Source organism: Eubalaena glacialis, chromosome 12 (assembly GCF_028564815.1).
Source record: "Eubalaena glacialis isolate mEubGla1 chromosome 12, mEubGla1.1.hap2.+ XY, whole genome shotgun sequence".
Classification (NCBI taxonomy): Eukaryota; Metazoa; Chordata; class Mammalia; order Artiodactyla; family Balaenidae; genus Eubalaena; species Eubalaena glacialis.
In genome coordinates, this window is record NC_083727.1 from 70,434,160 (window position 1) to 70,458,970 (window position 24,811).

General features: G+C 36.0%; 1 protein-coding gene across 2 annotated transcripts in view; it reads right to left on the bottom strand.

Annotated features, from left to right (window-relative positions):
- Positions 1 to 415: 415 nt before the first annotated feature.
- ZNF292 (zinc finger protein 292) overlaps positions 416 to 24,811 on the bottom strand; it is an 87,646-nt gene continuing 63,250 nt past the window's right edge. The window contains exons 6-10 of one of the 2 annotated variants that reach the window (XM_061207260.1): positions 23,939 to 24,141; positions 17,711 to 17,847; positions 15,288 to 15,429; positions 6,144 to 8,591; positions 416 to 5,717 (exon numbers count right to left, since the gene is read on the bottom strand). In XM_061207260.1, the coding sequence (XP_061063243.1) occupies positions 1,446 to 5,717; positions 6,144 to 8,591; positions 15,288 to 15,429; positions 17,711 to 17,847; positions 23,939 to 24,141 (7,202 nt within the window). In that variant the 3' untranslated portion in view covers positions 416 to 1,445. Of the gene's footprint in view, positions 8,592 to 15,287; positions 15,430 to 17,710; positions 17,848 to 23,938; positions 24,142 to 24,811 lie in introns of both variants that reach the window. The other variant, XM_061207259.1, reaches the window with a different exon arrangement.

Sequence of the window (24,811 nt, forward strand, 5' to 3'; positions counted from 1 at the left end):
TCAAAGGAAGGTCATAAACTCTCCTGAAATAACCTCTATCTCTGGCCGTAAATCCACAGTATAAATATGGTGAATAAAGCTAATCTATAAGAGCTAACTATATACTGAATAACCAAAATAATCAATTATAACAACTAATACTGCTCTGGAAGACCAATCTAATGAAAAAAGTATCATTAGATATGGTGGGAAAATACAGACAAATCTGTACAATCTAACATCTATAAACAGTAAAATCAAAACATCCAACTTCCTTATAGAAAGTGTTTCATCTATGTAATTATAAATGTTTAAGGACTCTTGCATTTTATAAACACAAGATGGGCTCACTTTGATGATACCAATTTTAAGATTTATAAAAATGTTTAAAAAAATCTTTCCACAAAAGTTTATACAGTTTAAAGCTATACACCAATCTATAAATCTCAGAAAATGGGGGGAAAAAAACAAATAAAACCCAAAAACCTTTATAAGATCACATGTATAAAACAAGAAATGAAATGTGATTTTATTTAAGGCAATACTGGGCTACTTCACAAATCACCACCTCAAATATTTACACTGCTCCACACTACTAGTTTCTATCACATTCACAAAGGATTTTTTTTTAAATACCAAATGTTTAAAATCTTTGATGTAGTAAATTCTTTATTCACATTTCCATTATATTTCATGGAATCATAGTAACTATATCCAATTAGAAGCACTGAAAAGAAAACTGCAGCTATAGGAAATTGCTAAAGACTCTGCTTTAATTTCACATGAGTACCACCCAAAAAATCCTGGAGGGTAAATTTACAAAGCAGAGCAAGGTGTTGATATAATATGCCTACTTCGTGAAAAGTAATTTTTTGAGATAGTCTTGTAAATAAATGTTTTATGTAAAAATCAATGAACTATGGCAGAGTTTCTAGTTTTAGTTAAAAAAATTCTTAATTTAAAACAATAAAAGAACAGTTTTAAAAACTTGATCACTTAGTTAAAAATTAAAATTCCAAATATAAATGTGTCATTTAATAGTTTAGACTTACACACTGCTGGTGGCAGCAAATGATTTACAATAATAAATATATACAAAAAAGGTATCTACAAACAGAGTACTGTTACACATGAGCAGTGGCCCGGTGAAACATACCAATCACACAGACAATTCAGTTTAGTTCATGGAAAGGGCAACTGGCTGATAGAAATTTGAGGTTTAGCTCAACTATTTACAGTAACTGAAATATTGATTCTGTTCCTCAAGTCCCATAGGGATAAAAAAAAGTTTTACATGACAAATGTCATGTTGATTTTTTTTTCCTTTTCTTTTTTTCTTTTTTGGCCAGGTTAATTCATGTCAGCAACAACAAAAGAACAACAAAAAAGTTACACAATTCTAGCATGCTTGATGGCTTCCTATTTAAAATAAAACTGTAAATAATGTATTAATAGCACATGAGTTATCAGTTCTGCCCTCTCCCCGTGGCTTTGCCCATACTGATTTCTTTCATAACAGACACATCTGGATCATTTGAATGCACTTCAAGTTTTTTCAGACTGACGGTAGGTTTCATTTCCTGAAGTTGCTTTAAGACAAGCTCAGTGCAATCTTTAAGAGTCTTGTCTAAAACAATTTTTACATTATCACTGCACTGAAGCTGTGATGGATTGGCAAACTGTACAAAGGTTTCACTTTCTTTACAAGAACATATATGATTTCCACTAGTCACAGCAGTCTTGTCAACATTTTTTCTTGCATTTGAATGGGATCCTTTTTTATTCCCACTATTTGGATGGTCTTTGTCAGTATTTTTCTTCTGCTTCACTGCAGACTCCTCAAGAAACTTCAGAAATGATACTTCGAATCCCATTGGTTTAAATGAGCTCCAGTCAAAAGATGCAGGATGCTCCTCAGTGGTTTGTATTGCAACAGCGGTTTCTTCTTCCTTGTGCATACTACTCAACTCAACTGCCAGTGCTGGTTCAGCTTTTTCAACTTTCCTCTTTTTATTTTGGGAGACATTTTTTTCTTTATTAACTCTCTTCAAATTACTTGCTTTTTGTTTTTCTGACTGGCAGGGGTTATCTTCCTGAAAATCTTTACTAACATTTGAAGAGGTCTGAGCTTGGGTCTCCACACTTGCGTTGTCTTCATTTATTAATTTGGTAATAAATAATTCTGTTAGCTCATCCACTTCATCTTTTTCATTTTTTTCAACTTCCTTCTGTGGAACTACAGTTGTTCTTGAGTTATCATTGCTCTCTGATATACCTGTGTCAGAATCTTTCACATCACTCTTTTCAACTTCTTGCTCAGAAGTTTCCTTTAATTGTGAGTTACAACACCGTTTGAAGACAATGAGAAGATTGCGGTGTTGTGATGTAAATGCCTTAGATAATTTATGGCATTTATAATGTCTAATTATATTGCTTTCGCTTGTAACAACTGATGTACACCCCTTTATCATACATGGATACTGGGTGACAAATCTGCTCGTACACTCAGATAAGGCATCATTTCTAGCCTTTATAGAATATACATGCTTTCCACGTTTCAGAGAATAAGGCTTATTTTCTTCAATCTGCACAATCTTTGCAGTCTTGTTTTCCAAATTATTTTTTTTCTTTCGTTTGGTCTTAGGCATTTTGGTTCCTTCCCTTCCAGATCTGTATTTTGTCCCCCGATGTTTAGACTTTGTCTTTTCTTGGTTTGCCTTGCTTGATATATTTTCCTGACCAGGTGTTAATCTTCTTGGCCGAATCAGATGAGCTTTATGTTTGTCATTATGCTTATTAAAAATGTGTCGGAGGAGATTAGACCGGGTTGCATATATTCGGTCACAGCCTTCACAATCACACTTGTATATGCCATCTTCTTCAGTTTTACTTACCCTTGCCCCAATTCCATGATCTGCCTCAAGATGAACAACATAGTTCAAATATGTGGTAAATGAAGATTTACACTCTGACTGATCACATGGAAATTTCCCAACATCCACCGAAGCAGTCATACTTTCAATTTCCTCAGGAGACATCTCGTGAAGTTTCATGTAGTGTTGTATTAGGCCAGTAATTGCTTGGAAAATTCGAGAGCAGTCACTCACCTGACATCGAAATTCTTTCACAGTTTGTTTAGTTTCAATTTCTTCACTTTCTTTACCAGCTTCGCTTTCCTCTTCAACCTCTGCAGAAAATGCAGGTAGATCTGATTTGTGCACAGCCTGGTAATGCAGAATTAAGTTTTGCTGTATTGTAAAGGCGGCAAAGCAACCCTGATGAACACATCGATAAGGTCTGTAGGGACTGTATCTTGTGGGAAACTCAAGAGATTGAGAAACTGGCTTCTTGCGTTTTCTCTCCTCCTTTTCTTTTTTATGTCTCCTAACTTTCCGTCCTTTGGTTTGTACATTTGTGAGAGAATTTGTATTACATTGTTCTGAAGTAACTGTAATCACTTGTGAAGAACTTTCTGTTTTTTCAGGATTTTTTTTTTCTAAAAGTTGTTTTTCTGGGATCACTGCTATATTACTGAGGGTATTTTCTTTCATTGCTCCCAATTCTAAAGCAGGCTGGAATTCCCTTTTATTTTCCTCTGTCATAGCTAGCTGTCTTTTTACTTGTGTAATTCGTGGGGCTGACGAATTTTCACTCTGAGATTTTCTTCCATAAGGCCTTTTTATTTTTAACTTTACCATTTCTTCTGTTGTAAAATGATGTACCAACTGACAGTGTGCCCGGAGATTCGAATTTCTTGTAAATGTCTTTGTACATGTAGGTACTACACATTTAAATGGAGCAAATTTCAACTGATTCTTCTTAATTTCAAGAATCATCTCTGGAGTGTATTGATGAATTTTACCATAGTGCTTAAATAGTGCATCTTTTGTCATAGCACTGTAATTACAGCCTTGGTTTTGACACACGAAGGGTTTATTAACTCTGTCATTAAACTGAATGTTGCTTATAATTTCAGAAACTGGCTGAACAAGTGTGACATTTGGAATTGATTTAACAGGAGTGGGAGTCAGTGTCACTGATGTATTTATCAGTACACACTGGGGTGCTGGAGAGGACAGGTCATTTTCTAATTTTAATTTCTGTAAGCCTTCTAAAATCTCCTGTACTTGATCCTCCTTATGTAATATTTCAGACTGAGGAATGTTACTTTTTGTCGGCATGACACCTATGAAGGAGGAAAACTGAGAAGAATCGGATAATTTGTTATTTTGTACAGTGTTTACTGAAGGAAGCTGAATGTTATAATTTATTTGAGCATTCTGTGATGTTTCACCAATACCCTGAGATCCACTTTTTACCTCAAGTATTTGAGAATTCATAGCACTTTTAATAATTTCAAGAGTCTTTTCAAAGTTTTGTATAACATTGTCTTCAGAAATCTGCAAATCAGAAGTTATTGTAGGAGTGCATGAATTCAAAGCCATCATTTGGGAATCACCATTTTCAGTTTTTAATGTTAAGGGAGCTAACACTGTATGGGACTCAAGACTGGTTTTAAAGTTTTCTTTCACATCAGTTATAAACAACTGATTGTCAACATTATTTAACTTCTGTGTTAGATTTTCCACCAAACCCTGAGGTTCACAATTGGGAATTACAGTTGAATGAAGGTTAGTAGTTGGTATCTCAATCCTCTTTGCTATAAGTCCCATTGCCGTTAAGTCACTTGTTACCAAGTTTTGGGGAGCATTAGGGGCAATTAGTGGAGGAGCAACTTTCTTTCTTCTCTTAGAAGCACTGTTTCCCTTTTTATTTAAATGACTAGACCTTGTGTTCTGAGGACCACTTATAACGGAAACTCGTGAACTGTTACTGATAAAATTTTGTGATGGCCCACTAGAATTAGGGAATGAACTAGAGCACAGACCATTTTCAACAGTCTTCAGTAGTAAGTCATTTGCTGGAAAAACAGGCAAACTGTTGCATTCCTCAATGGAGGAAGTTTTGGAGTTTGGTGTCCTATTCTGGTCTGTCAGCAGGGGGTTTGCGTGGCATACAGTCTGCAGCAGGGATGGCACAGGTGGATTTGGCATCACTGTTGCATTTACTGGTGCTGGGTCTGAAACACAACCTGGGGGGACATGAGAGAGCACATCGGCACCCTCAAATGTACTGGGAATGCCAGCAGTTTCCAAAGCCTGTTTAATAATTTCGCTTCCCTCTTGACTAACACTTGTATTAAAGTTAGTCACACCACTCCGAGGAAATGTATTTGGTAAAAATGCTGAGGAGCGATTTTCAGCAGCAAGAAGTTGCAGGAATGATGGATCTTTAAAACATGCTCCTGGACTGAAGGCAGACTGCTGCAGCTGCTGCGAGTTTACTGCATTTGTGGAGAGAATCATGCTGGCAAGAAGAGAAGGCTGCCCGTTACTCTGCAGAAGTTCTTGAGCAATTTCTGCCCCATCCAGTGGTTTACAGTAAGATCGCTTAGACAAGTGTCCACCCAGAGATCTGGGGTTAGTAAAAGCCCTGTAACACCTGCTGCAGATAAATTTCCCGTCTCTGATAATTGCCGGCCACTTAGCCCTTTTGTTGTGCTTGGGTTTTCTTTCCTTCCCATTTGGGCCCTGCCCACGGTCTTTTTTCACTTTTTCCAGTGCAGACTGTTGGGCACTGGTGCCACTGAAGTCATCTGCAACATTGACTTGTGAAGGAAAAACTGCATTCTCACCATTACCTCCCTTTAGAAAAGGGGAATTAGTGTTTCCTTCGATCTGTGAGGAAAAATGATTTGTATTATTTTCCAGCTGGGAAAAAACAGAATTAGTCCCACTATCTGCTGGTGAAGGGAAGAGAGACATTGAACTACTTTCTGCAGGTAACGGAAGGAAAGGATCTGAGCCGCTGTCAATATTCAAAGGCAAAACTGTTTTGGTTAGATCTTCCATTTGTGCTGGCAAGGTAGTACTAGATAAATTTTCCATTTGGGAACATAACATACCACCACCTTGTTCATTTTTATCCTGAGAAGGCATATTTGGATTTATGACACTTTCCACTGAGGGCAACAGTGGAGCTGACACATTTGCTAAATGAGCTGGGAAAATGGAAGGTGAGACGTGCTGCAACTGATTAGAACAAGTAGGATTCCCATTGGCTTTGGTCTGTGGTGTAAAAAATGCATTATTAGAGCTGCTCACCTGTGATGGCAAAAAATAAACAAACTTTCCATTATTTGGTGTATTTAAGTTGTTAGCTTTCTGACCCCTTTTGCTTTTGCGCTGCATTTTGAATGCTGCATACTGGTCGGGGTGTGCTGTCTTCATGTGTTTCCCAATACTCTGTGAAGAGTTATAGGTTCGAGTACATCCCTCAACCTGGCAACTGAATTTCTGAACTGGTGCTTTTGGAGGCACTGATGGAGTTCCTAAAGAATTACTGAGGTTGGGCTGTGATGGAACAAATGTGATACTTTCTAATGTCCTCAGAGGTAAATTATAAAGATTGGATGATGTTTTAACATTACCTCCACATTCAAACTTGGCAGTTGGTAAATTGTTTTGAAATGCTGCCTGATTTTGCACAGAAAAGGTCATCAGGTTGTTCACTTGTCTTTCTAAGTTTTGTGGAGTAAGGTCATCTATTTTGAGGGCTTCCGAATCTACTAAAGAATTCTGAGTAATCTGGGCTTCATTAAAACAATCCTGTTCTTTTCTCTCTTGGAAACCTGTATGACACAAATCATTACAAGGATCTTCAACTGGTGTATGTAAGTTTGTGACCAGTGATTCACCAGTGCCTTGCACAGCTGAGTTTTCTTGCTTTCCAAAGTTATCCTCGATCCCCTGATTGAGGGATACCTTAATGGACACAGCGACCTCACTGGCCTGAAGCAGATGAGCAGGAGCAGGGTTTTCCAAACCATCTGGCAATGGTCCATCAGCTTGCCTGAGCTCTGAAGCAGAAATCCGGTCTTGTCTGGTCACAGGTGATTCTGCCTTGCTTTTATCCCAAGCATCACTTCTATCTGCTGGGAAGGTGTTTTCAATGTTATTTTCTGAAGGAAGCACAGATCCTGCTTTCTCAGTGTTCCCTTCTGCATTCTGATTCACTCTGGAAGGCTGAACAGAATCTCCAGATGAATTAAGTTGGTCTTCGGGAGGCAGCACTTTTTCAGGAGTACTGTGATCATCCAGATGCTTTTCTAGTTCACTCTGAGAACGATAAACTTTACCACAACCTGTGAACTTACAAGTATAGGTATTATAATGTTGCGCTTCATGATCATATAGTAAATAAGCTTCTGAAAAAATTCTGCCACATTTAGGAAACATGCACTTTGCTCTAAAGACTTGATGTTCCTTTCGGTGGGTTAAGAGCTCTGCGTAACTATTAAAACCGGCCTTACATTTCATTTGTATACAGATATATGGTTTACTGCCACAGTGCATTTGTAAGTGATCATTGAGATGAGTAACACTTACAAAATGCCGTCTACAGTACTGGCAAATAACTTTTTTGCTTTGCATTTCAAGAAAGCGCTTGGCATCTTCATTATCCTTATGTCCCTTTACATGAGCAATTAAATTTTTAAAGTACTTAAAGCCCTTTTTACAAAAAGTTACAGGGCAATTGAATTCATTAACAGGTACTGGTTTCTGGACTGGGATCACCTCTGGCTCATAAGATTTGTCTTTGTCATCAGTTTCATCATCTGAACCATCATTATCATTAAACACTATGAAGTCTGTTGAATAGAGACTATTCTTCTTGATAGGCCGCTGTTCCTGCTTGGCCACAGCATTAGTCTTCTGATTCTCGTTGGTAGCTGTGATCTTAGGAGGCCTTCCCAACCTCCTTAATGGTTTCATAGCTGCTAGTCTCTCTTTACTAGATTGTTTAACATGCAATGTGACGTGAGGGACAAAAGTTTCTTTAGAATTAAAGTTCTTTGCACATATGGGGCAACTGTAAATCCCATCTTTGTAATGTTTTTGAGCATGTCGTACTATTCGATGACCAAGGAATTCTTTGTCACACAGCACACAATACTGCATGTAGGCTTGCCAGTTCCTGAACCTAGCAGATATAAATCCCCTCTCTCTTAGTTGTTTTATCTCTCTCTTTTTCTGCTTTTCATCACAAATGTCTCTAAGAAGGCCAGAATTAGCACCAATTCCACCATTCATGGAAGTTTCTTTACTCTCTTCCTGATAGTCTGCTACTTTCTCATAAACCTCACTGTCATTTAGTTCATCTATTGAAGACACAATGGATGCTTCTTCTCCCATTAATGCAAGACACTGTCGTTTTAAGGTTTTCCAATCCCAGAATTCTGGATCAAAGGGCCACTGAGTTTTCAATACAAGTAAGAGCTCACAGCGTAGAGAATTTGGTATTGGAAGATTCTCTTCATCGTATTTCTGGTCTGGTTGGTTATACAACATTTCCACAGCATAATATGCATCTACTGTAGGCTCAATAAGAAATTCACTCAGTTGACAAGCACGTTTAACTTCCAGATCATCAGGCAACAAGCACGAAATGGTCTTGCAAATAGATATTTTCACTTCAGTATTTTCTGTAGATTCCAGGCGAAGAGCTTTTACACATAGTTCTATACAAGTGGCAAGTCCAGCCCCTTCAGTCTGTGAAAAAGCAAGTAAGAAATGTTATCTTAATTTACACTCATCAACATAGATTCATGAATTTAGTAATTTTAAAACTGAGGTTTGCTTTTCTCAAATTTTGCAATAGCCAATATATGCAGATACCCCTTCCAAAGCATTGTAGCTTTGTGTGTGTGTGTGTGTGTGTCTATGTGTGTAATGAACTGTAGAGAATAGCAGAAAAAGCATAAACTATGGGAGCTAAGTTAAGACATGAGTATAAAATCATCTAACGGCTAGGCAAACTTGGACATTATTTAACTTCTCTGACCTTTCATATCACAATATAAAATAGAGATCAAAACAACACAAACTTCATGAAACTGCTGTGAGCATTAATAGATATCGTGTACCTAAAGTAGTTGGTATAGTTTAGTATCATGTCTGGCACACAGTAAGTGATCAATAAATATCATTAACTTTATCACAAATTTCATTTCCTAAGTTTATATTTACAATCCTTCTGAAACAAAACCCTTAGTCCAATTACAAAACTGAGAATGTCCCCATAATTCCTAACTCATTAGTAATGAAAGGAGATTTTCACATTTAAGAGAATAAAGTTATTTGTTCCTTAATATTGGGAATTCTAGTTCTATCATAAATTTGAATGCCAAATCACCTACCTCATGGCTGGACCATCTTTTTTTTTTTTTTTTTAAGATTTTTTTTGATGTGGACCATTTTTAAAGTCTTTATTGAATTTGTTACAATATTTCTTCTGTTTTGTGTTTTGGTTTTTTGGCTGCGAGGCATGTGGGATCTTAGCTCCCTGACCAGGGATCGAACCCACGCCCCCTGCACTGGAAGGCGAAGTCTTAACCACTGGACCACCAGGGAAGTCCCTGGACCATCTTAAGAATTAGTAGTAGCAGGAGACACAATAAACTTTTTTCCTTTTGAATTAGCATCTTGAACTATTATTATAATATAGCAGTAATAAAGGTAAGACTCATTTGAAAGATACATGTAATGAAGAAATAAAAAGGCTAAAAGAGAACAAATATATGAAAAATAAGCCAGTCACAAGATGTGGCCACATTCATGGGAATGAAATATGTGTGACATAAGATCAAAGGGCAAGAAAGTCAAAAAAAGTCCAAAAAAGCTGAGAGGATCTGTATTTTTACAGGTTAAGAAGGAAACAAAATATTTTACTAAAACAGAAGCTTAGATTTGTGGGCCAAAAGGAAAGTGAGTAAAAGAGGCTGAGATGCTGAACTGGCCATCTTAATGTTATAAATACATTTGAAACCTTAAGAAATAAGGCTAACAAAACAAACTATGTTAAAATTTTTATTCTTCTGAGTTTTCATCTTTGTGTGTGTGTGACTGAAAATTAAGTTTATAGGTAATATTCAGATCATAAACTGGTTATGTAACAACTGTTTTTAAGAGTTGAGTTTGAATTCACAATTTCCCATACGTACAATGTGATTAAACAAGTAATTAGCCCATAAAAACCTATTTAATAATATCAGTTAATAAAAGTACTGATAGCACCAGCTTGAATTTATGAGTCACAGGAGCAGAAACCTAAGTGAGATCCATTCAGAGAAGGAATAGAGACTCATCCCCCTCTCTAGCACAGGCACAGCAGCAGGCAATCTTCTGAAAAATGCAAGGTTTTATCTTTGGTACCCCCCTTTTCTATTCCTTTCCTCTGGGCTGCCTAATATCCTTGACCCAAAGCTACCCAAGGCTTACATGCTGATATTCCTTCCCCATTAACATCCCATTCAGCCCTTCCCTATCCACCTACAGCATCATGGCTTACCCTGCTTTAAAATTCTTAAATGGTTATTACCCGTGTCTTTCAGAATTAAATATAAACTTCTTAGCATAGAATGAATACAAAAGGGCCCTCACAATCTGACCTATGCCTCATCTGGTCTAGCCTCATCTTTTATCTTTTCCCTACCCAAATAGCCTACACTCCAGGCAATGTGAACTGTAGTTCCCCAACTAAGCCATTCTCTCATGTCTTGATACAACTTGTGATATTGTAATATACTGCTAAGAAATATATATTTTGGTCTTCCCCCCCCTCCCCAGTTCCCACATAGCTCCTAAAACCTTTGTAATTTCCTAAGTAATAATAGCTATAGGGGCATCTTTTGTTCCCAGCTTTTGAAATAGGTGAAATGAGTGTTTTTTGGTTATTCATAATAAGGCCCTTTCGATCACACTGGAGTTTATTAATGAGATGATTTCTGAAAGCCCCTAGATAACCACAGGCTGGGGGCTGGCTGTCAGCGGAACCAACCTGTGATCAGAGGGTTGAAACTTTCAGTCCCCCTCCTCTCCCTCCAAGGAGGAGAGAGAGGATGGAGGCTGAATCTATTACCAATGGCCAAAGAAGTCTCTATAAAAACCCATAAAGAACCCGGTTCAGGGAGCTTCTGGGTTTGTGAACAAGTAGAGGTGGGGGAGAGTAGCTCACTCTCTCCCCCATACCTTGCCCTGTGCATCTCTACCATCTGGCTTTTCCTGAGTTGAATCCTTTTAAAATAAACCAGTAATCTAGCTGGTAAACTGTCTTCCTGAGTTCTGTGAGCCACTCTAGTAAATTAATCAAATCTGACCAGAAAGTCGTGGAAACCTCTGATTTATAGCCAGTTGGTCAGAAGCACAGGTGACACCCTGGACTCAAGACTGGTAGTTGACGTTGGGGGAGGAGGGCAGTCTTGTAAGACTGAGCCCTTAACCTGCGGATTCTATGCTATCTCTAGGTGAACAGTGTCAGAGTTGAGTTAAATTGTAGGACACCCAGCTGGTGTCCGGAGAATCAGAGGACTGCCTGGTGCGGAAAAAAATCTCCACACACTTGGTGATCAGGAAGTATTCAGTGAGTAGCGAATAGAGGAGAAAACAGTTTTTTCTTTGCACTACCTTTCATTCTTTTTCTGTTACTAGGAACACTCTCCCTCTCCAGCTTTGTTTGGCCATCACTATTTGAGAGTCTGAACAGACCAGTGGGTTAGAGGGCCCTCTTCTTTTATTCAATCAGCACCTACTTTATACCAGGCACTATGCTCAGCAATGTGCTCTCCCTCTCAGGAGTCTTGATATTCCACTATATTTGAAAGACCCATATTACATTGCAACTGTTAGTGTGTCTCCATCAATAGATATGAGATCCTTAAGGGCAGGGCTATATTTTTCAACTCTCTGACTTCAGGGGTCTAGGAAAAAGCATAAATAAAATGATGAACCAAGCTATCTGCTCCATTTCCTTTGCAGATCTCACTTAGAGTTTAAGAAGGAAACAATTATTTTAGGTTATATGTGAACAGCTGGGCAATAATTTTCAACAACTCCTGGAGTTTTGGGGAGAAAAAGGGGGGGGCACCAGTTAACTCAAATCATCAACCTTGAGGCTAAATTTCATCATGTTAAAAAATGAGGAGTTACACTAGAATGCAGTCACTACAACATAACTTTAAGGTCTCTTTCATAGTCCTAAAACAATAATCATCTATGATTCTACTTTTAAGATAAAACCTCTGTTTGATCAGATTTCAGAAAATAAAAACAAAGGGAGACATTTCATGCAACGGGAAATAAGATTTTGGGGCAGAGCAATTACCACATTGCACATGATCCTGCTCCCCTGGACAACTTTCCCAAGCTATTCACGCTTTAAGTGCTTTCTTATGTGCTTTACTTCTGAGCCCAAAGTCTCTCTAGAAAAGCACTACTCAATAGAACTGTCTGCAGTGATGGACATGTTCTTTATCTGTGCTGTTCAATATGGTAGCCACTAGTCACATGGAGCTACTGAGCACCTACAATGTGGCTACTGTAACTGAAGAACGGAATTTTATATTTTACTTAGATTAACTAGCCATAAGTGTCTGATGGCTACCATAATGAACAGTGTAGCTCTTGTCCAAGATTTTTCCCCCCTCTCCAACAAGGTCTCCTTGTGAGCAGGGTGTAAGGTTGAGGGAGGAGAGTCCCTTTTACCTAACCTCCTCAATTCCACTGATTAAGAAATGAAATCCAAAGTGGTTAAGGGTACCAGGTGGTCAATAGCAAGTCAAGATTTATACCCAGTTTGTCTGGCTTCTAGTTTCAAGTTCCATCTACTTTGCCATGCTGCTCTTTAAGTTAGATATAAAGTAGTGGCACAACCTATATTTTAAAATTACATAGTAATTTTCTAAGAAACTTATTGTTAAGTTTATTTTTTAACTGCAGCGCTACGACATATAAAATGAAAAAGCAGGATGAGTTAACAAGGTCGATAAAGAAAAACTGGAAAGCAGAAGGATTCATTCCTGTTCTTTACTCCTGAAAATGAAGAGAAATTATTTCAGGAGAAAAAAAGCAAAGATACATACAAGATTTACTGACCAGCTATAGATCTTAAAAGACATTTTTTAAAAAGAATAAGAATGTCTTTTGGTTCCTACTTTCAAAAACAAAATTCAAGGATTCCTAAGACCTGTCTGGCATACCATTTCATGCAGTGCTAGCAACTTTGGAAAGTGACTTCTGTGTACATTTAAAGGGGAAAGCAAGTGCATCCTACAAGGGTTACTATAAGAGAAATTAATTTTGTAAAAGTTGGATTCTGATTTTTGCTAATAGATAAATGGAAACATGCAATCTCTGCTCATCACTTCCCTTTTGAATTGTGTCTAATCTACTGTTTAATCCAAAGTGTTTTCATTTCTATGACTATGTTTTTATATTTCTAAAAGTTCTTTTGATTCTTTTTAAAATCTGCTTGGTCATTTTTATAGGACCTCTCTTTCTCATACTTCAATTCCTTATTTTATATCTTTAAATATATGTATTTTATAATTTATCCATAACTGTATTATTTAAAGTATTAGGCAAATAATTCTATCATTCTTTCTGTCTACTGAAATTCATTCATGTCAGGTTGTTTCATATGTTTAATAGAGCTTGAGGTTAACTTATTTATGTCTTTAAATATATGTAATTTATCGTTTTTATCCTTGCATGTTTAATCCTATTGTTAGTTCTCTCTGCTAAAATTCCCTCATGGCAGACTGTTCTATGTTTTGTAAATCTTGATGGTGAACCCATCTTAAGAAGGGTTTTATCTAAGAATCCTGTACTGAAGGTATGTCCCTCCAAAGCAGTTCTTCATTTGCTTCTGCCAGGGATCCCAGGCATTACCAGCCCAGGACTCCATCCTTACCTTCTTAAATACTACTTATGTAAGGGAGCAAAATCTGCCACCACCAAATGCATCTCTTTGACGTGAGGATGATGTTAGACTGATTACTTTTAAGAAACAGAAGACTAAGGAAGTTCTTCCTGTTACCCGCCACCCCTACCCGTTACTGCCTAAAAGAATTTAGACAGAGGGCCTGTTCCTGGAATAGAGCTGTCACCAGAGATCTCTGCAAAGAATATGGACTAGTGGTGGTGGGGAGAAACTCTGCAGGGCCGAGAGATCAGAGTCCACTGTGTCCGATAGTCTCTGCATGGCCCAGCACACCACTGGTTTACCAAACATTGCTTTTCCATCTTCATGTGAATTGCCTTCCTCCCCTCTGAAGTCCTAAACCACTACCCCCAACATCCTCTTGTCTTTAGCTGAAGATGGTATTTAAGGTGAGAGTTTCGGCCATTTTGACAAGTTACTCAGTTTTCCTGGGTCTCTCCCATGTATACATGTTATTAAACTTTTGCCTGATCTTCTCTTGTTAATCTGTCCTGTGTCAGTTTAATTCTTAGACCAGCCAACATAACTAAGAAGAAAAGGGAGAGGAAAAGGTCTTCCTCCCTGAAACTCACTTGGTGTGGGGATTCCTGGTTATATGGAAGGGTAAATGTGGACCCCAAATTGTGTGAGGGCAGACCTATGGTTACAATTTATTAGGGAAAACATTTTCCTCCTCTGACCCACAGTCCAGTCGGACATGCACACGGTTCCCTATCATCATCTGTGTTACACAGTATAATATTTTTCTAGTCCACTTTTCAATGAAATTATAGTACTTCAAAAGTTGGTGGAGGGAAGGAGGGGAACACGGAACTCAGTTCTAAATCCCCAACTTGAAAGGGCCCAAGATCCCATCTCTTACCTTATCCCTGTGTGGATATAAAAACTCAACCCCCTTAGTAACATACCCCAATCCTCACCAGGTTAGGAGAATCCTAGCATCAGCTCAAATTTCTACTCCAGTTTTTAGGTTTCTCTTCTTTTTGAGCCTAGGGATTTCCCCAATATTCTTGCAATCTCAGCTGCTATACATTAAGAACAATGTTTGTTTTATTTTATCAAGTATTTTTGGGTCTTTTGTAGAAGAAGGATTTTTAGATACCGTAATCTGCCAGCCTGCTAGCAAAGGAAGCTATCTCTGTATTTCTCTTTACACTTTCTAAATTTCTATAGAGCCAAATTATCAAAATAGTATAACACCTGGCAGTAAAAATTGTGGAATGATAAAATGCAAGTATTAGGTATATTGCTTTTCTTCAGGCTAAGAGCAAGCCCCTGGCTCTCATTTGCATTTTTAAGTTTCTCCGTATCAAGTATCATCAAGGACTAATAAGAAAATCAATGTTCAAAGCACTAAATGAAACAAACAAAAATCACTGGAAGAGGTGCCAAAATAATAAAGTTAAAGTCTTTTATTAAAGGTAATTTATGTATTTGAAATTAAGATAAGATACCTTGATCATTCTTACCTCTGAATTAATAACTTTAATCAGGAAGAAAATGTGATATACCGTCTTGGTTAACAAAGAAAGTTGACGACATCTTTCTAGGTACACTTGTATAGATGGTTCTACTCTTTGCTGTAATTTACTCCAAAAGAGAGTGAGTTCCCTTAAAAAAAAAAAAAAAAAAAGTAAAAAAGTAAGCTGGAGCTATAATGTAAAATCACGAACATGTCAGGCTAGTAATTACATGTGAAATTAAAACTGGTTATAGATTCCAATTCTATATGTGGAATGAGGTTTAAAAGAAAAAAAAAATCTCAAATTTCTGAAGACTTATTAAATAAAAATCAAGATATGACTTATCATTTTACTGATTAAGATTTCTGAATCTCAGAGAAGCACTCACTACCTTTTACTAGGAAAGCACCTGACATTTAAACAAGTTATACAAATGGTAACTTTGGGCCACATCTGAACTTTAAAGTAATAAGAAAGTGCAAAATGTGTGTGTATATATAAAAAGCTTCAAGGGCATAATGATTTTTAAAAAGCATTTAATTTTTACCTTCTAACTTAAATTTAAATTATTAGATAATGTTAAGAATCAAGGATGACACAGAACCCAGAAGAAAATAACTAATCTGTGCCACAGCAGTGGAAAAAAAAATAAACTCTGAAAAATAAACTTTGAAATTTATTTCAAATGCAATTACACTGTATTTTCTTAGAAAGTAATCCTACTGAACTGATGAACTTTCCTCCCTTTTACCTATTGTCCTATTTCTCTTCTGTCCTCCATAGTTAACTTCCACAAAAATCTTCTTCCTTGCTTCAACTTCCCCCCTCAAGTATTCTCCTCCATACAGGCCTTTCCTATTAATTCCTCAGGTTCCACTCCTAGAAACTGTGCCCTTTCCACCATCCACTTGAATAACTTGTTCATTTACTGGATTTTAACCTTCATACTGAGGACTTCAAAATCTGTCTCTCCAGTCTTGACCACTTTCACCTCTCTAGTTCTTTATAAGACTTCCCCACTTTGATCTCTTCTGAAACCTGAAACTTAATATATGAAAAAGATGATTAACATTCTCTCCAGCTCACCGTTCTTTTAATTTAATGCATCATTATCACTGATCCTATCTATCAGCCTCTGTTTTTTACTATCCTCAAGACTGTTATCTTCAACGTTTCTCTCACCCCACCCCACATCCACAGGAAACCTTCGTAACTTCCCAGCTGGACTATTTACTGGCTTTCTAGTTGATTTTCCTATCTCAACTCAATTACCTGTACTGCTACTTCCTACCCCCAATTCGCCCTCACTGTTCAGGCTCCAATCCATTCTCAACTGTTAGTCTTAAACAGTGTTTCTTGAACATAAACTTCTATTTTGCCCTCCTTCTACTAAGGGCTTTTAATAGACTGCTTTTGCTTTTCATATAAAACCCAGACTTTGATGCCTTTTGTAAACCAATATAACACATTAATTTCTTAGTCATCATTAATATTTATGTTATATAGAAAACCTACTTGTCCTCAATAAATACATGTTATTTATTCTCCCTTCAGAATCCTTCTACCTGCCTTTTATCTCAATCCTCTCTGTATTGCATATACAATTTTTCCTTCATAACTGAGCTCAACTGTTCAGAAAACCTTTATAATTATGAACTTTAGTCTTTTTGATTATACAACCATTTATTTAGCTTGCCTGTTCTATATTCATTTATATGACGTGTGTCACTTGGTAAATATCCTTAAATATCAGAACGTTGTAAACTAAATTTTCTTTTGTTTTTCCACAATACCAACACAACACTGAAGACTAATAATGCTGTCGACTGACCACATAAATTGTCAGTTTTAGCTAACACTAACTTAAGACAGTTGATCTTAAGTTTTTTGAGTTAACTGAAGTCATCATCTCCGTTAGCTGTGTCCTCCCAAAGGATTATATATAACAGGTTTGCCCACTAGGAAATGTACCATGAAGTTAGTGAAGTAGAATGATACCTCACAGAAATGAACTATATTTCTATACATAAATGACTAGCAGCTAGTTATGTAGTAAAAAAGTCTGCAATATGCAGAGGAAAAATACACACATTAAATCAGAGGTTGCTTACATGTCTGAAAAAAATTTTATTGCGGCATTAGACGTAAGCCCTTCTTTCATCTTCCAACATTTAAAAATTAATCATAATTGATCATTATATGATCATTGCTGATATACTAAGGAGTTGTGTGGTCCTTAATATAAAGTTTTTAAAGTTATAATATGAACTACCTGATAATCAGTTTGCACAGCATATAATATCTGAAAATAAGCTTTTTGTCTTTGTAACACTAAAATGATTTTTAAAAATATGTTCTTAAGCTATCTGCACAACCTATCCTGTAATCTTATTGAACAAACTTCTCTCTTCAAAATAAAATCAACTCACCAAGCACAGTACATATCTCCCTGTTGAAGCTGACGTGATAAAAATGCAGTACATAAGACAAGAGCATTTTTTTCATCACCCTCAGATTCTAAGTTACAGATCATTTCTAGGGCATCTTTGCAATCAACTTCTGAAATCTACAGGGAAAGGATATAGAAATATGCCATAAAATGGTTTTATGTTAGAATATACAGTAATATACTTTACAATTTTTATTAGATATTTACAGATCATGTTCATCAGTAAAACCTCATTAACTCATACACTATCAATTCACAGTTTGTCATGACTAGGCTGCAGTTTAAAGAAATAATCTTTCTTCAAGTCAGAGAACAAACGATTTTCAAGACCTTTATAAGCATTCATTTACATGTAAATAACTAATGCTAATTATAAGCAAACTCTACCCATTAAATCAGGTCTATAATACTGAAAAAGAAAAGCTGCTACTTGTATTTCTTCCCCTTTATCCAGTAATTTAAAAAGCATTAGAGGGCTTCCCTGGTGGCGCAGTGGTTGAGAATCTGCCTGCTAATGCAGGGGACACGGGTTCGAGCCCTGGTCTGGGAGGATCCCGCATGCCGCGGAGCAGCTAGGCCCGTGAGCCACAGATACTGAGCCTGTGCGTCTGGAGCCTGTGCTCCGCAACAAGAGAGGCCGCGATAGTGAAGAGGCCCGCGCACCGCGATGAAGAGTGGCCCCTGCTTGCCGCAACTAGAGGAAGCCCTCGCACAGAAACGAAGACCCAGCACAGCCAAAAAATAAATAAATAATAATTTAAAAAAAAAAAAAAAGCATTAGAATCAGCAAAAAGACAGAAATGTCTATTGGATATAGACTAAAAAAACAAAGTGTCTATTGGAGGGGAAAAAAGTATAATATGAAACATTTTATGTAGCTATACCACTTTTAAATGAAGCTCACCTCAGTTTTCTATAAATCTCCATTATTTTTCTTTTCATATAAATTCATTCCATCTCAAAGCTTGTCAACAGTCATGCATGCATAAGTATAACCTAGATGAAGGCAACTTGCTTCATTTAATTATGCACTTACATCTAATGCTTTTTTTTAAATTAAAATTTATAACCTCATTACAATGATTTACTACATAAAACAAACAGAATTTACCTATGATCTCTACAAGTATTTGCTGTAAGATAAGGATTTGACAAACAGCATACAGTCACAAATCACTGGTGTTCCACAGAATTAGAAAGATTAATTCCAACATGGTACAACTGACAAATGGCAAAAAGAATTGAAGATTAATACAGGCCACTAGCACCCATGTACCACAGAAGTAACTATACGCCTCCTTGTTGACTTTCTATGTCTCCTCATTACTTTTTGAGTACAGGAAAAGTGTCTGTGTGTATGTGTAAAATGTAACGTGTTTAGGATTAAACAAGTGTCTGAATGGGAATGAGGGTAATCTTGAGGTTGATCTTTGATAATGAGGATAAAGATTGCATGGGGATAGATTCAGAGGTTCCATTTTATACATTACACTGAGCTAGAAAACACTAAGATAAGAAAAGACCCAACTCCGAGTCTATGTGTTTAACAACAATGATTTCTTAAAGGAAGTATGAAGTTAGTGTCAGAGTTACGACTGAAACCTAAGTCCTGGAACTCCCTGGCACGGTACTCTTCCCACTACTCCTCTGTGTGCCTCTTTCTTACAAATCTTTATCTCTAAGTGACCCTATGTAAACAAACACAAAAAGGGCTGAACAATATATATTTATACAATTAATATTTTCAAATATTTACAATAAGTTAAATGCATTGTTAGACATTTTATATATGTATGTAATTATTATTTAATCTAACTTTTCTACTAGGTAGGTATCATTAACATTTTATACATAAGATATCAATAAACACAGTAAACAGCAGCTACTATTATTCATTTATTTGTGCCAGCTTCTTCAGAAATAGCATTGTTAATCAACATGATAGCTTGCCTGGTAAATACTATTTCTTTTTAGAGATAAGGCTCAGAGAGGTTAAGTTACTTGCTCAAAGTTACATCCTTAATTAGCAGAGTGAAGATTTCAACCCAGGTCTCGCTTCAAAGTCTGTGCTCTTTCTAGAATTCTACATGCACAAGCATATTGAGGGTCTTTCTTGCTAGATATTGATTTTACATGTTCAGGTTTAACAAAAATTCTTACATCTTGTAAGTCTGATTTATTTTGAATCAAATATTTTTTTGTTGTTCTTCTAAAACCTAAGCCGTTCTTACTGAATTCTCATATAATGCAAAATGTGTACATTATATATAAGGAAAGAAATTTATTTTCCCAATGATATTACCTACATTAGCTTATACTTAATAGTTAAAAATATAAATTTGTATCTATGTAAGGTAGCCTCTATAAATTTATCCACATATATACAACATACCAACTGAAACATCTGCTATATTCAATAATACAGAAAACCTCACTTTTTATAGGTATACTAAGGAAACAAGTTTTACTATGTGCTATTTGATAGCCTTCATTCCCGATTTGCCACTAGATGGCCCACTTGAAAAAAATAGGACACTAAAGCGAAAATGAAACCTAAACTAATAAATGGCTTAATTAAAATTGTGCAAGTGAAATACAGGTCAAATTTAGCCATCAATGAGCAAGAATTATTTTTTATAATCCAAGGCAGCATAAAGTTAAGGATTACCAATATATTACCTATATAAGAACTATTTATACATTATAGATAGCTATTTTGTATTGCTTTGAAAAATGAGTAAAAATCTAATACCAGAAAATTTAGAAATATGAATAAAATTTTTAAAGCCAATTAAAATGATCTGTTTGTTAAAGATACACTATGCTAAATCCCTTTGTAAGGCATAAAAATCATTTCAAAAATGTGAATAATGACTTCCATGTCTTAATATGGCTCTTTCTGCAAGATATTCAAAAAATAAAGAACACTTCATCAATATTTTACATACATTTACCAACTGTACCTTTAAAATGTATTAGCTTTAACATATTTTAAGAATAGTCTTTTGCTTATCAAAATGAAATTGCTTTCCATCTAGAAAAGGACTTAAATGGTAAACCTGTCACATTAAAATAATTAGCTAATGTTTGTTTTTTTTTTTATACTCTCAGGGTAGCAAAAATCTTAGGCTAGATTTAAAAGATGAATAATCTATAGCGTTAGGAAAGAAAAAAACTTCATATACTGTTTATGGGAGTATACACTGGCATAATCTTTTTTTGGATGGTAGTATGGCCCTATTTATTAATTTAAGATGTGTAGGTTCTTTGATCCAGCAATTCCACTTACAGAAATTTACCCTACCAGTATACCCCCAAGAAGAATGAAAGGATGTATGGACAAGGCAACAATTTAAATGTCCCCTAGTTTGGCTAAGATATTATTACAAATCTATACTATGGAATTATGCAGCCATGAGAAAGAATGAGGTTGATCTATAAGAAATGATATGGAAAGATGTCTAAACTAAGAGGAGGAAAAGTGAACAGCAGCCAGGGTATGTGTAAGTATGTTTAAAGTGTGTGTGTGTATATGTAAAAATATCAGAAATATCAAATTTCACACTTAATGATTAGTCAGAGGAGTATTAAACGGGGAAATAATGGTTAGAGAGACACAAGGTAGAAGATTTTACTTTTTAACATCTATGTGTTTATTTTGACGACAAAACCAATAGAAATACTGGATATAAAATAAACAATGCTAACTTCATTTTTACACCTACATCAAGAATCCAGGCCAAAGTCCATTCCTTCTATAGAGAAGCCAGATAAACATTCATCTCAGTCCCATTCCTCTGCTACCTCTATCACACTGAAAGGGTCCTGAGAAATAGTCAATCCCTTGTCTACTGGCTCACTTGGACAAGGATTTCCTCAAAAGGACTATAGATCCAGACCACGGTTGACTCTTTCCAATATCTATTCCTGCCTACTCTAAGGAATGGGTAAAAACCTCAAATGTTTACAAGAACCAGACAGGTAAAGTGAATGTTTGAAGTGGGTCATGTAGCATACCTCTTCTGAAGGGGGCAATGTCTGGGCAATTGTTCCAAAGTGATTACCTTTCCTTGGGGCAGAAATAACGAGAGAACTTACTCCACTTGCAACAATGAAGAACCAGTTTCTATATGTTTGTAATAGAAACATAAAAGAGTAATCAAACAATCTCTAAGCAAAAAGGGATTTTTAACAAGGAATGTGTAGACTTACACATATCCCATCCCATTCTACACTATGTGATCTAGTTTTGTTCCTGGGGTGGGAAAGAGGCTTTAGTGAACTCTGCTTAAAGAACATGAAATATCTTAATTCCACCTGCTTAACAAGAGAAGGAAAAAATAATTTCATATGACATCAGAGATACCCAGGGTCCTCAGAGAGAATTTTTCTGAGGCTCTCCCAGAGCAGGCTGGGCTGCTGCTACTTAACTCTGGATAATTAGACCAAAAGGGAATTTAGGTTCAGTATTGCAAGATTTTTTGATTATTCAAGACAGCTAGAAATAGAGATTTTTCCTGGAGATTACAAATTCATAGTCTTCAACTTCAAACAGGACTTTCAAAGTTAACCTAACCACCCTGTCTTTAGATAGATTCCTACTAGAAGGTATGCTTCTTTAGGGTAGGACCTATGCCTTACTTTTAAATCCCCTCTGTGTTTAGACAGCACACATCTAATCTCTTACTTAATAAAATCTGCTGAAGGAAGGATGGACGGATGGACAGATTGACTTAAGGGCTGGGACTGAACTGATAATGAAAACTTTAGTGGAGCTGAAAAATATCTAAGATGCAGCATCACAATAACTAATTTATTTAAAGACTAAAAAACAATGTTACACACATTTCAAAGGCTGTTATCCCAAGAAACTTGATACATCTGCCAATGAACTTGTCTACAAAGTTATCCTGAACTAATACGAAAATTTCAATCTTCTATTTAGCTCCTGTTATACAGCGATTAAAAAGCCATTACCTGAGACAAAAGAGAAATATTAAAGAAAAAAACAGCTAAGGTCTAAACTAATGATATCTCCCCTAAGCTAGAGCCCTTGGCTCTACTCTACCTGGCCTAGCATCACTCTCCCAGTATCCTCATTATCCTCAACATACACAACAGGCTTATTTCTAATCTCAGTCCAAGGCTATCATCTTCCTCTTTATTTTCTATTCTCAAGAAAAGTCAATCACCATTATAATTACAACCTCTAACCTCATGTGGGCATTTAGCTTTCTGTCCGAGGTCATCCTTCTTCTGGACTCTGATTACAATCTCTCTCTGACTACTCAGGGGATCATGCATGCTCTGTTAACTGTCTTCTCTGTTGTTTATCCCAGCTTTTCCCTTTGTATATCCTAAAATCTGTCCCACAATCCCTTTGTTCTCCATTCTCTATTGCTCTGGAGTCGAAAGATACTTATATTAGAGATATAAGACACATGTACATTAAATGTTCACACAACACTGTCCAATGTATTATAGTTTATCTATACTCTTTATATACATATTCCCTGTTTTTTGATCAACAGCTTTCAATTCTCCTACCCTGTCTCCAACTTCATTTTGGAATTATGAGTCCTCCAATTGCAAAATTCCCATTTGGATCATGATTCTACTTTTTGAATTCTGTAGTATAGAATACACAAATACATGAATACTATGCTTTATGCCAACTAGAAGTAAAAAAAAAAACCAGAATCACCTGTCTTACAAAGAAAAAGTTTTACATTAAGTACGCAAATAAAATATTTATATATATAGATAGATAAAGAGAGAAAGATATATAGAGAGAGAGAAAGAGAGAGAGAAAGTATTCCTAGCGGGAAGTCATATAAATTTTTAAAGTTACTTAAATTAGCCAGTTAGAAAAAAATCTGCAAGTATCCTGAAGTCAGGTAAAACTGAAATTAAGGCCCAAACGCTAATAAATATAAACATCCTAACTAAATTAAGCTACCACCATCTTTCCCATAATTTAGCCAAAGCAGTTAAAAGAGCCAAATTATTTAAAATAGAAGCCAGATGAAACGTTTACGTATGACTCTGAAAGCTGCTTAGAATCACTATCTAAGAGCACACCCCAGATTTAAGACTGACAACAACGGCTCTTCACTAAGAGAAAGGGAAGTCAAAGACATTCTAATCTAATTAAAAATTATTTTCTTGACTTTAAAAAATAATTACTAACAAAAGAAAAGATACTCACCTCTTCGATTAACTTTTCATTTGGTGATGATGTACAAAGACAGACAAGGTAAGTTTGCTTAAAACTACCTTTTGTACCAATCTCTGGATGGTCAGAACACAGCTTTGCTAGAGCAGTTGCTTGACTTAACTGATCTGTTTTGATTAGATGTTTAATTCTCATATCCAACAAGATGGGACCCTCAAAAGCTAAAAATTCATTCACTTTAAAAAACAAGACATAATAGATTATTAACATTTGGTAATAGTTCATTTGCAATACAAATACTTATAAGGAATATTTTTTTAAAGCACAGAAACTAAAACTCTTTTTTGTTGTTGTTGCAGTTTCCTATTACTCTCAGGCTATCACAAAATACTTGACCTTATAAGCAGAAGGAGTTATGCTGCTAACTTTTTAGAGCTGCATTAAATATTTTTGCCCCTGAAAGTACCATTTACAATGAGGTGAGTTAAATTCCTGATTTTAAAAATAACTTTGCATTGAATTCTGAAACTCAGTGTTATTAAAATTATACTAAATTCTTTTCCCACAGCATTTATTCTTGAATACCAGGTGTTAGCATTTCTAGAAATTTGCAGTTAGGACATTACACACTTACATGGGAAACCACAAAAGGATGTTTGGATATTCAAGAAGATGAAATTCAGCTAATATTGTGTTCAATACTGTTGATGTATTTTTCATTTTACAAAGGTGAAGTCTATCTTGCCTTAATGAGTGTTTCAGAACAAATTTAAATATCTACAGAAAAATAAATAAGGGGGTGGGGGTAGTCTGCTGAAAGTTCTGTGGGTTTTTAAAATACCAATCAACAAACCTCAACACTTGCATAATAAAATTCTATTCTGTTGAAATCTTAAATTTCCTAGT